Source organism: Salmo trutta, chromosome 27 (assembly GCF_901001165.1).
Source record: "Salmo trutta chromosome 27, fSalTru1.1, whole genome shotgun sequence".
Classification (NCBI taxonomy): domain Eukaryota; kingdom Metazoa; phylum Chordata; class Actinopteri; order Salmoniformes; family Salmonidae; genus Salmo; species Salmo trutta.
Window position 1 is genome coordinate 15,266,475 of NC_042983.1, and position 13,204 is coordinate 15,279,678.

The 13,204-nt window shown below is 45.1% G+C and overlaps 1 protein-coding gene across 1 annotated transcript; it reads left to right on the forward strand.

Annotated features, from left to right (window-relative positions):
• The first annotated feature begins 7,677 nt into the window (after positions 1–7,677).
• Positions 7,678–11,942, forward strand: LOC115164403 (neurofilament medium polypeptide). Its single transcript, XM_029716842.1, has 4 exons — positions 7,678–8,673; positions 9,604–9,803; positions 9,903–10,027; positions 10,175–11,942. Exons 1-4 carry the CDS (start codon positions 7,887–7,889, stop codon positions 11,340–11,342), a joined length of 2,280 nt encoding a protein of 759 aa, XP_029572702.1. The 5' UTR covers positions 7,678–7,886; the 3' UTR covers positions 11,343–11,942.
• The last annotated feature ends 1,262 nt before the right edge of the window (positions 11,943–13,204 follow it).

The window sequence follows — 13,204 nt, forward strand, 5'->3', positions numbered from 1 at the left end:
TGGGCTGTTTTAATGTTGCCTCTTGAGAGTTTCAAGTTCCTTGGTGTCCACATCACCAACAAACTAACTTGGTCCAAGCACATCAAGACAGTCGTGAAGAGGGAACGACAAAACCTATTCCCCCTCAGGAGACTGAAAAGATTTGGCATGGGTTCTCAGATCCTCAAAATGTTCTACAGCTGCACCATCGAGAGCATCCTGACTGGTTGCATCACTGCCTGGTATGGCAACTGCTCGGCCTCCGACGGTAAGGCACAAAGGGTAGTGCGTACGGCCCAGTACATCACTGGGGCCAAGCTTCCTGCCATCCAGGACCTATATACCAGGCGGTGTCAGAGGAAGGCCCTAAAAATTGTCAAAGACTCCAGCCACCCTAGTCATAGACAGTTCTCTCAGCTACCCCACGGCAAGCGTCACCGGAGTGCCAAGTCTATGTCCAAGAGGCTTCTAAACAGCTTCTACCCCCAAGCCATAAGACTCCTGAACATCTAATCAAATGCCCCCCCCCCCCCCTTTTATGCTGCTGCTATTCTCTGTCTATTATTTATGCATAGTCACTTTAATAACTCTACATACATGTACATATTACCTCTTAATGTGCCCCTGCACATTAACTCTGAACCGGCACCCCCTGTATAAAGCCTCACTATTGTTAGTTTACCGCTGCTCTATAATTTTTTGGGGTTGTATTTTTCTTAAAACTGCATTGTTGGTTAAAGGCTTATAAGTAAGCATTTCACTGTAAGGTCTACCTGTTGTATTCGGCGCATGTGACAAATATAGTTTTGGCAAGTCGGTTAGGACATCTACTTTGAGCATGACACAAGTAATTTTTCCAACAATTGTTTGCAGACAGATTATTTCTCTGTATCACAATTCCAGTGGGTCAGAAGTTTACATAAACTAAGTTGGCTGTGCCTTTAAACAGCTTGGAAAATTCCAGAAAGTTATGTAATGGCTTTAGAAGCTTCTGATAGGCTAATTGACATAATTTGATTCAATTGGAGGTGTACCCGTGGATGTAGACCTACCTTCAAACTCAGTGCCTCTTTGCTTGACATCATGGGAAAATCAAAAGAAATCAGCCAAGACCTCACAAAAAGAAATTGTAGACCTCCACAAGTCTGATTCATCCTTGGGAGCAATTTACAAACTCCTGAAGGTACCACATTCATCTGTACAAACAATAGTACGCAAGTATAAACACCATGGGACCACACAGCCGTCATACCGCAAAGGCTGCGTGGTCCCATGGTGTTTATACTTGCGCACAATTGTTTGTACAGATAAACGTGCTACTTTCAGGCGTTTGTAAATTGCTCCCAAGGATGAATCAGACTTGTGGAGGTCTACAATTGTATTTCTGAGGTCTTGGCTGATTTCTTTAGATTTTCCCATGATGTCAAGCAAAGAGGCACTAGAGATTAACATACTTTGGTGTGAAAAGTGAAAATCAATCCCAGAACAACAGCAAGGGACCTTGTGAAGATGCTGGAGGAAACAGGTACAAAAGTATCTATATCCACAATAAAATGAGTCCTATATCAACATAACCTGAAAGGCCGCTCAGCAAGGAAGAAGCCACTGCTCCAAAACCGCCATAAAAATGCCAGACTACTGTTTGTAACTGCACATGGGGACAAAGATCATACTTTTTGGAGAAATGTCCTCTGGTCTGATGAAACAAAAATAGAACTGTTTGGCCATAATGACCATCATTATGTTTGGAGGAAAAAGGGAGAGGCTTGCAAGCCGAAGAACAACATCCCAACCGTGAAGCAGCATCATGTTGGTGGCAGCATCATGTTGTGGGGATGCTTTGCTGCAGGAGGGACTGGTGAACTTCACAAAATAGATGGCATCATGAGGCAGGAAAATTATGTGGATATATTGAAGCAACATCTCAAGACATCAATCAGGAAGTTAAAGCTTGGTCGCAAATGGGTCTTCAAAATTGACAATGACCCCAAGCATACTTCCAAAGTTGTGGCAAAATGGCTTAAGGACAACAAAGTCAAGGTTTTGGAGTGGCCATCACAAAGCCCTGTCCTCAATCCTATAAGAATATTTGTGGGCAGAACTGAAAAAGTGTGTGCAAGCAAGGAGGCCTACAAACCTGACTCAGTTACACCAGCTCTGTCAGGAGGAATAGGCCAAAATTCACCCAACTTATTGCGGGAAGCTTGTGGAAGGCTACCCGAAACGTTTGACCCAAGTTAAACAATTTAAAGGCAATGCTACCAAATACTAATTGAGTATGTAAACTTCTGACCCACTGGGAATGTGATGAAAGAAATAAAAGCTTAAATAAATCTCTCTACTATTATTCTGACATTTCACATTCTTAAAATAAAGTGGGGATCCTAACTGACCTAAGACAGGGAATTTTTACTAAGATTAAATGTCAGGAATTGTGAAAAACTGAGTTTAAATGTATTTGGCTAAGGTGTACGTAAACTTCCGATTTCAACTGTAGGTGTAAATCTTTGTGTAATCTATGGCAACGGTATATAGAAAGAATTTGCATTTATTGTCCTGGCAAGTGGAACACCACCGTCTTACTGCGATTTACCGTCCGGGCCCAAGTCTGACAGAATCTGTGCAGAAGATATAGGTGGTGCTGTAGGCCCTCCTTGGTTGGGGACAGAAGCACCATATCATTTGCAAACAGCAAACATTTTCCTTCAGAGTCTAGTATGGTGAGGCAGGGTGATGCAGACTGTTCTAATTCCCTCGCCAATGAATTTATATATATGTTGAAAAGCGTGGGACTCAAGCTGCATCACTGTCTCGCCCCACGGCACTTTATTGCCAATTTTAACTGCACACTTGTTTGTGTACATTGATTTTAGAATAGCTTTTTAGTTTTGTAAATTAGGGTTTGCAGGGTGTACACGTGGTCTGCCGTGTGATTTTTGGTAAGAAGCCATTTGACATTTGCTCAGGACATTGTTTTCGCTGAGGAAATGTTAGTCTGCTTTTGATGATACTGCAGAGGATTTTCCTGAGGTTACTGTTGACGCAGATTCCAGTGTAACTGTAGAGGTCAAATTCGTCTCCATTTGTATGGATTGGGGTGATCAGACCTTGGTTCCAAATATTGGGGAAGATGCCGGAGCTGAGGATAATATTGACGAGTTTAAGTATAGGCCATTTTAATTTGTGGTCTGTGTATTTTATCATTTTGTTTAGTATACCGTCAACACCACAGGCCTTTTTGGGTTGGAGAGTTTGTATTTTGTCCTGTAGCTCATTCAATGTAATTGGAGAATCCGGCGGGTTCTGGTAGACTTTAATAGCTGATTCTGAGTTTTGCAAATGATCATGCATATGTTTGCTCTTGGTTCTTTGTTATATGGCCTAAAATGTTGTTGACGTGGTTTATCCATACATCTCCATTTTGGATAGATGGCTCTTTGTGTTGTTTGTTTAATGTGTTAAAATTTCCACAGCAGTGATTTTATTCTATGTATTCTTCAATCACAAGAGAGCTGTTTTATGACATGCTGTTCTTTATTTTTGTATTTCTTTACTGTTTTAGTGTTTCCCCATAGTGAATGCGTAGGTTCTGGTTATCTGTGTTTCTGGTTGGATAGGTTTCTCAATTTCTTTCTTAGGTTTTTATATTCTTCATCAAACTATTTCTCATTTTTGTTAGTTTTCGTAGGTTTGCTTCTAGAATGTTTTTATTTGATATGCTAGGTGATAGGTTACATTTACTGTTCAGGCGTCCTACTGCAAAGTTCACACCTTCACTATTGAAGAGAAACATTTTGTCTAGGAGGGATTGGATTTGTTGTTGGTCAATTGTTTTTTGGTACGTTTCTAGACTACCCTCTTTCCAACTATAGCATTTCTTAATAGCATGCAGTTTGTTCGGCTTCGCTACCTCATGGCTGAATATTGCTCTGTTCAAGTAGATTGTGATTTTGTTGTGGTCTGATAAGGATGTTAGTTGGCTGACTGTGAACGTGCTGAGAGACTCTAGGATGAGGTCAGTGATAAAGTTGTCCATAGTACTTCAGCCAAGAGATGAGTTGTAGGTTAACCTACTGTAGGAATCCCCTCGATGCCTACCGTTGACTCTGTACAGACCCAGTGTGCGACAGAGCTGCAAAAGTTGTGACCCATTTTTCTTGGTTGTTTTGTTGTTGCTGTGTCTAGGGGGGCATATTTGGGAGGGAATGCTGTCCCCTCCAGGTAAGTGCTTGTCCCTCTGTGTGCTGAAGGTGTCAGGTTCTTGTCAAGTTCTGGTGTTTAGGTCACCAAAGACAAGTACATGTCAATGGACCTGGAAATGGTTGAGATCTCTCTCTTGCTCACTCTCTTACACACTCACTCTCTCTCTCTTACACGCTCACACTCTCTCTCTCTCTCTCTCTTACACACTCACTCTCTCTCTCTTACACGCTCACACTCTCTCTCTCTCTCTCTTACACACTCACACTCTCACACACACACACACACACACACACACACACACACACACACACACACACACACACACACACACACACACACACACACACACACACCAGTACAATGGAATATCATCCAAAACGTCCAACACTGACTCATCTATATGAGGCCTGCCAGTAGAGTTCTGTCTTCCCAAGGTCACTCTCTTCACCCTCCCTCCATCTCTCTCCTCCCTCCATGTCCATCAAGTCTATCTCCCCTTCCTCTTCATCTCTCTCCTCCTCCCCTATTCTCTTTCTCTTCCTACATCCCTTTCCACTTCACTTGCCTTCCTCAAACTTCAAACTGATTGACATTCCAAGGACAGAGAATGCTGGCCAGCCCTCCATTCTGGCTCAGTGATCTCTGCTCCACTCGCAGTGAACTCATACAGTGCTTTAAGAAAGTATTCAGACCCCTTGACTTTTTCCACATTTTGTTAGGTTACAGCCTTATTGTAAAATGTATTAAATTGTTTTTCCCCATCAATTTACACACAATACCCTATAATGACAAGGGGGAAAAAAACAGGTTTAGAATTTTTGCTAATTTACATAAATATACAGACCCTTTACTCAGTACTTTGTTGAAGCATCTTTGCCAGCGATTACAGCCTCGAGTCTTAGTGGTTAGAGCATTGGGCCAGTAACCGAAAGGTTGCTGGTTCGAATCCCTGAGCTGACAAGGTAAAAATCAGTCGTTCTGCGCCTGAACAAGGCAGTTAACCCACTGTTCCCCAGTAAGCCGTCATTGTAAATAAGAATTTGTTCTTAACTGACTTGCCTAGTTAAAAAAATATATTTGGCACACAGGTATTTCGGGAGTTTCTCCCATTCTTTTCTGCAGATCCTCTCTAGTTCTGTCAGGTTGGATGGGGAGCATTGCTGCACAACTATTTTCAGGGCTCTCAGGAGATGTTCGATCGGGTTCAAGTCCGGGCTCTGGCTGGGCCACTCAAGGATATTCAGAGATTTGTCCCAAAGCCACTCCTGCGCTGTCTTGGCTGTGTGCTTAGGGTCGTTGTCCTGTTGGAAGGTGAACCTTCGCCTCGGTCTGAGGTCCTGAGCACTCAGGAGCAGGTTTTCATCAAGGATCTCTCTGTACTTTGCTCCGTTCATCTTTGCCTCGATCCTGACTAGTCTCCCAGTCCCTGCCAGTGAAAAATATCCCCACAGCATGATGCTGCCACCACCATGCTTCACCGTAGGGATGGTGCCAGGTTTCTTCCAGAGGTGGCGCTTGGCATTCAGGCCAAAGAGTTCAATCTTGGTTTCATCAGACCAGGGAATCTTGTTTCTCATGGTCTGAGATTCTTTAGGTGCCTTTTGGCAAATTACAAGCAGGCTGTACCTGAGGAGTGGCTTCTGTCTGGCCACTCTACCATAAAGGCCTGATTGGTGGAGTGCTGCAGAGATGGTTGTCCTTCTGGAAGGCTCTCCCATTTCCACAGAGGAACTCTGGAGCTCTGTCAGAGCATCAGGTTCTTGGTCACCTCCCCGACCAAGGCTGCCCCGACTCCTCAGTTTGGCCGGGCGGCCAGCTCTGGAAAGAGTCTTGGTGGTTCCAAACTTCTCCCATTTAATAATGGAGGCCATTGTGTTCTTGGGGACATTCAATGCTACAGATATGTTTTGGTACACTTCCCCAGATCTATGCCTCGACACAATCCTGTCTCGGAGCTCTACGGACAATTTTCAGGTGTGTGCCTTTCCAAATCATGTCCAATCAATTGAATTTACCACAGGTGGACACCAATCAAGTTGTATAAACATCTCAAGGATGATCAATGGAAACAGGATGCACTTGAGCTCAATTTCAAGTCTCATAGCAAAGGATATGAATACTTACGTAAATAAGGTATTTCTGTTTTTAATACATTTGCTTTCGTTTTGTCATTATGGGGTGTTGTGTGTAGATTGCTGAGGATTTAAAAAAAAATCCATTTTAGAATAAGGCTGTAACGTAACAAAATGAGGAAAAAGTCAAAGCGTCTGAATACTTTCCGAAGGCACTGTATATAGTGGATGTAGTGAGTAACTGGGACTAAAAGCATGTGAAGTGTTCATTTCTGGTCTAAATGTGATACTCTGTCTGATAAATATGTGATTATAAATATGTGATTATAAATGTGATGAGAAATATGTGGCAGGTAGCCTAGCGGTTAAGAGCGTCGGGCCAAAGTGTTACTGATTCGAATCACCATGCCGACTAGGCTTCTGTGAGTCGCTCTGGATAAGAGCATCTGCTAAATGACAAAAATGTAAATGTGATGTGAGAGTTTGTCACTGAGGAGAAGGCCATGACAACGTCTGAGGGTGATCACCTGCCATATAAAAACAGAGAAAATACAAGGGTTTGTGCAATGTTGACACGTGCAGAAACATTTCGGTCTTTGTATCCAAGATCGTGACGGTATAACGTTGTGGAAAATGGGGCTGCAGAACTTTACAGTGACCGAGAGATATTTAACATGTTCCTTTAAGATTTACAGCCATGGTGCCGTGTGTGTGTGTGTGTGTGTGTGTGTGTGTGTTGCCTGAAGGAGTCTGATCAATAGGTGCTGTAGTAGGGACAGAATTATCCTCCTCAGACACATTCTTCCAAATCAGCTGACACACCTACAAGGACCGCACTAAAATAGCAAGTGTGTGCATTCTTAATTCTCCGCTGTCTGACTTTTCAAAGAACCTGGGTTATTGACAGAGGTAATTCTGATCCATCCACTTATATACATTTCTCGGGATCATGATGAAGACGTCAAACCTAACACACTGTTATGAGGTGTAAAGTTGTCAGTGGGCCAGCCAGGTGTGTGTGTGAGAGAGAGGGGGGAGAGACAAAGAGAAGGCGCTGCTTTCTGCTGATGTGCAGTCTGATTACCTCTGCAGTGTGAGTCTGCAGATCCACTCCAACCCACCTGGGGCACACACCTGGCCCACTGACAGAACCACACACACTTTCACTGTCATGTATTCACAGCACTGACAAATAGAATAAAAAGCTGCACATAAAACGTTCAACTAGTCCAAACACAATCGTATCATTTAAACCCAGCTTGTATTAGCTATATACTTTTCTTCTGGTGAACATGGTATTGTGGACATAATTAGTTTCAAAAAGTTGAAGCCGATTGGCCTCGGTCTACTGTAACGAACATGGCACATAATCACATTGTGGGCACTCAGAAATCAAGAGTAAATCATATCATACAATTGAACATTTGGGTGAAAATTCAAGAAGCCTATCATGCGCTGTATCATGGTGTTTCTGTAGTTAGTCTGTGTGACAAGGAAAGGGTGGTGATGACGATAGCGAAGATGATGTCTCTTTAAAGAGAGAGATTGTTCGTGCTGAGTTGTGAGTTTCTCCTCCCGCGGTATAAAAGCTCATCTCTCGTCACCCTGCCGCAGTCTGCATCTGGCTTAGAGATGAGCTACCCACTGGACTACCTCTACGGCCACGGCTCCTATCGCAGGACACCACAGGGGCACTCTGCCCGTCCCGCGGCTTCCCTCTCCTCCTCCGGCTACCACTCCCAGCCATGGACGACCTCCCAGCGCCGCCGCCCGGCCTACAGCCAGACAGCCTCTGCCGACAGCTTGGAAATCTTTAACGGCGACATGACTCGGAGAAACGAGAAGGAGATTCTGCAGACACTCAACGACCGGTTCGCCGGGTACATCGACAAGGTGCGGAACCTCGAGCTGATTAACTCGAATCTGGAGCAGGAAGCGGCTGCGCTGCGACAGAGCCAGACGGGGCGTGCTACCGTGGGAGAGCACTATCAGCGTGAGCTGGAGGACCTGAGGGTTATGGTCCAGCAGTTGACCGGGGAGAAGGCACGCACACTCTTGGAGCATGACCACCTTGAAGAGGACATCCAGCATGTGCGGACCAGGCTCGAGGACGAGGCACGCAGCCGGGAGGAGCTGGAGGCCGCAGCACGCGTCATGAACAAGTATGTGGATGAGTCTGGGCTCGCGCGGCTGGAACTGGACAAGAAGCTGTTCGCACTGCAGGAAGAAGCCGCGTTCCTAAAGAAGAACCACGAGGATGAGGTGGCCGAGATGCTCGCACAGATCCAGGGTGCACAGGTGAGGTTCGAGGCTCGAGACACGATCAAGGCGGACGTCACGAGCGCACTGCGGGAGATCCGCGCTCAGCTGGATGGCCACGCGACCAAGAGCGCAATGCAGGCAGAGGGATGGTTCAAAGGTGAGAGGTGCAACTTTATATCAAACTTTATATCACCTTAATATCTTTAATACCCACCTGGTTTTACCAAGAGAGTGGTCGTGAGAAAGCCAGTTTTATAGTCTTATAGGACTATAATGTGTGGCCGTGCGGTGACGCATCCTTGTTCGCTGTCCGTGGTGCTGAACTTGGGAGCGCTTTGGTTTTACAATCAAATAGGCTAGTGGTACATAGTGGTGCATATAGGCTATTATCAATCCCATTGGGACATTGATGCCTCGTAAGATCACCATTGGCTATATATTCAGCTAAACCTGCGTAAACATCATCCCATGAGTGCATACCAATTACTATAATGACACCTTGAGTGACAAGGGTACTTTCGAATCAAACGCCATAGTTATGAAATGATAGGCTATGATTGCATTTGGAAAAAGTATTGGATGTGAATAATGTGGTGAAATAGCCCACTGGTTTATTTTATGGAGAGGACTACGTGTTCTGTCTGGTGTAAACTCGTGTCTTTTACCATCTGTCCACCTGCCACTTGTCATCTACAGTCCTGTTTGGAAAATCTTATTACTGTTCATCATGCATTCCTGCCGTAGGCAACTATGAGTCAGCAGTATTAGGTCCCTAAAAACAAGATGGTGCATTCAAGACTCCTTGGAAGTTTCTTTTGATAAGATTTTCATCGATATGTTGTTCAGTGTCATGTATCTGAGTCAGACCTCTGACAGACAGACAGACAGGCACTGTCAAGGTCACTCCTTCCTGGAGGAGAAAATGTGTGTTCTCAGTGACAGACCTTTACTAAAGCTCAATACAGAAAAGCATTCAGGCACCTGGTCAGTCCTAAGACAGGAGACTATTTTAAAATGTTGGGTTATAGCCCCTGTTCCCATGACCTCTAACACCCTGTCTCTGACCCTGTCCCCCCACCTTCTGAAGTGCGTATGGAACGGTTGGCGGATGCAGCTCACTCTAACACGGATGCAATCCGCGGTGCCCAAGAGGAGATAGCCGAGTATAGACGGCAGCTGCAGAGCCGCACCATCGAACTGGAGACCCTCAAAGGAACCAAGGACTCTTTGGAGAGACAATGCATGGATAATGAGGACAGACACCATGGAGATATCCACTCCCTACAGGTACACTCCTCTGCCTGACTGACCATCTGTCTGGCTTTTCTCTTTCTCCTTCATTCTGACACATTGCTAAACAACGTGTGTGTGTGTGTGTGTGTGTAGGAGACCATCCACCAGCTGGACGGTGAGCTGAAGAGTACTAAGTGGGAGATGGCAAGTCAGCTGAGAGAATACCAGGAGCTGCTGAACGTCAAGATGGCTCTGGACATTGAGATAGCTGCTTACAGGTGGGTCAGGGGTTAAGGGGAAGAGGTTAAGGGTGTTCAGACTGGCTCTGAACAACCTTGCGCTTGGAATATTATTTTTTTTAAAACAGGAGACTGTATTGACACACCCAACTCAGACTGTACTTCCCATGTTCTTCCCCTAAACAGGAAGCTGCTGGAAGGGGAGGAGACTCGGTTCCTCTCTGGGCCAAGCCTGTTCTCCTACTCCTCCGTTCACCTTAAGCTGAAGGGGGAGGAGCTCTCAGACACAGTCATACTGGAGGAACAGACGGATGAGACACAGGTCACTGAGGTGACAGAGGAAGGAGAGGAAGAGGAGAAGGGCGAAGAGAAGGAAGAGGAAGTAAAGGATGAGGAAGAGGATGAGACCAAAGCTGAGGTAGAAGAGGGAGAAGGAGCTGAGGATAAGGGAGGAGAGGAGGAAGAGGGTGATAAGGAGGAAGAGGAAGGATCTGAGGATAAGGGGGAAGAGGAGGCAGGTGAGGAGAAAGAGGAAGAGAAGTCTAAGTCACCTGAGGCTGCTTCTCCATCTAAGTCTCCCACCAAAACCCCCCAGCCCAAATCACCTCCAGCCAAATCTCCCCTCCCCAAATCACCCGCCAAATCTCCTGCCCCCAAATCTCCCACAGAGAAATCTCCCCAGCCCAAATCCCTGGATGTGAAATCACCATCTAAATCTCCCCCTAGCAAATCCCCAGAGTCTAAGTCCCCTCTCCCCAAGTCTCCTGAACCCAAGTCCCCTCCTCCCAAGTCCCCCATCCAGGAGATGGCCAAGCCCCCTGCAGAAGACAAACCAGCCAAGGAGGAGAAGAAAGAGAAGGAACAACCCCAGCCTGAGAAGAAACAGGAGAAGAAACAGGAGCCAGAACCCAAGGAGAAAGAGAAGAGTGAGAGCCAGCCTAAAGAGAAGGCTGAGGAGAAGACAGACAAACCAGATCCCAAGAAGGAGAGCAAGCCAGAGGAGACCCCAACACCTGCCCCTCCTGCCGCCACCTTGGCCAAGCCTGCAGAGGAGAAGCCCGCCCCCGCCAAGGAGAGCCCCACCCCTGCTAAGAAGGAAGATGAGAAACAGGCCCCGTCCAAAACAGACGACAAACCTCAGGCAGAGTTGAAGCCTGCCCCCAAAGAATCCCCAGAGAAAACAGAGAGCAAGAAAGAGAAGAAACCAGAGCCCAAAGAGGAGGTGAAGGAGGACAAGCAGGAGGCCTCTAAAGGGTCCGACAGTAAAGAGGTGAAGGATATGAAGGTGGAAGGGAAGGCAGAGAAGGACGAAAAGTCCTCCAGCACTGAGGTCAAAGAGAAAGCCATGAAGTGAATCACTAACGCGTTGTGTATGAGAAGATCTGACGAGCCTTTGTAAAGGGAGGCCAGAGCAGAGTAAGAGACAAACAGTAAACAAGCAAAGCAATAGTGTTTCTCTAGTTACTAATCCCTGGGTACTCAACCCTGATATGATGCTTCTTCTAATGTATGACTGTAAAGAATGCAGAATGCTCTAAACTCTATCTGAATGTGTGACTTCCCGTCAATAATAACAAGTGCATTAAAACAGCAACATCGCTCTGGCTGGGAGCACAGCACAGGGCCATGTACCTTCTGAAGCCTTCAAGGGCAGAGATGTCAACAAATGTCTATAAAAGATTGTGTCAGATGAATATATTGTACTGTATGTGTATATTTATGACGATATAAATTAGTATATTATATTGACAACTATAAAAAGCAGAGAGACTATGAACCCGCTCATTGTGCACCTTAAACAGCTCCCTGTCTGGTTGTGCTGAGTCACTGTGCTGTGGTTAGTATGCTAGGTCAGGGAGGAGAACTCTGAAGTCAGGGATGATTGTGCCATGTATAAACTGCTGAGAATATGCAATACAAACTGATGAAACTAATAAAAAAGGTTCAAACTGAACAATTTCTGTGTGTTCTCATTATTATTATTATTATTATATAATTCTAATACTAAGATATACTCTGGTGTGAATTATACTGATTGCCGCAGTGATGGTCTCGATCTGACCTGGGCAAAGACGTCAATTCAACGTCTATTCCACATTGGTTCAATGTAATTAAATTGAAATGGCGTGGAAACATTGATTCAACCAGTGCGTGTCCAGTGAGAAAAAAATGGCTTGCTAAAATGGATCATTTACTGGTACAGTACGGAGGTACTAGACTACAGAAATTGTATTGCTCCCGTCTAGTTCCTCTCATGTACAGTTGAAGTCAGAACTTAGGTTGGAGTCATTAAAACTCGTTTCTCAACGACGTTTTTAACAAACTCTAGTTTTGGCAAGTTGGTTAGGACACCTACATTATGCATGACACAAGTATTTTTTCCAAAAATTGTTAACAGATTATTTCACTGTATCACAATTCCAGTGGGTCAGAAGTTTACATACACTAAGTTGACTGTGCCTTTAAACAGCTTGGAAAATTCCAGAACATTATGTCATGGCTTTAGAAGCTTCTGATAGGCTAATTGACATCATTTGAGTCAATTGGAGGTGTACCTGTGTATTTCAAGGCCTACCTTCTAACTCAGTGCCTCTGCTTGACATCATGGGAAAATCAAAAGAAATCAGCCAAGACCTCAGAAACAAAATTGTAGACCTCCACGTCTGGTTCATCCTTGGGAGCAATTTCCAAACGCCTGAAGGTACCACGTTCATCTGTACAAACAATAGTACGCAAGTATAAACACCATGGGACCGCGCAGCCGTCATACCACTCAGGAAGGAGACACGTTCTGTCTCATAGAGATGAACGTACTTTGGTGCGAAAAGTGCAAATCAATCCCAGAACAACAGCAAAGGACCTTTTGAAGATGCTGGAGGAAACAGGTACAAAAGTATCTATATCCACAGTAAAACAAGTCCTATATCGACGTAACCTGACAGTTTGCAACTGCACATGGAGACAAAGATCGTACTTTTTGGAGAAATGTCCTCTGGTCTGATAACAAAAAGAGAACTGTTTGGCCATAATGACCATCGTTATGTTTGGAGGAAAAAGGGGGAAGCTTGCAAGCCGAAGAACACCATCCCAACCGTGAAGCATGGGGGTGGTAGCATCATGTGGGGGTGCTTTGCTGCAGGAGGGACTGGTGCACTTCACAAATTAGATGGCATCATGAGGCAGGAAAATTATGTGGATATATTGAAGCAACATCTC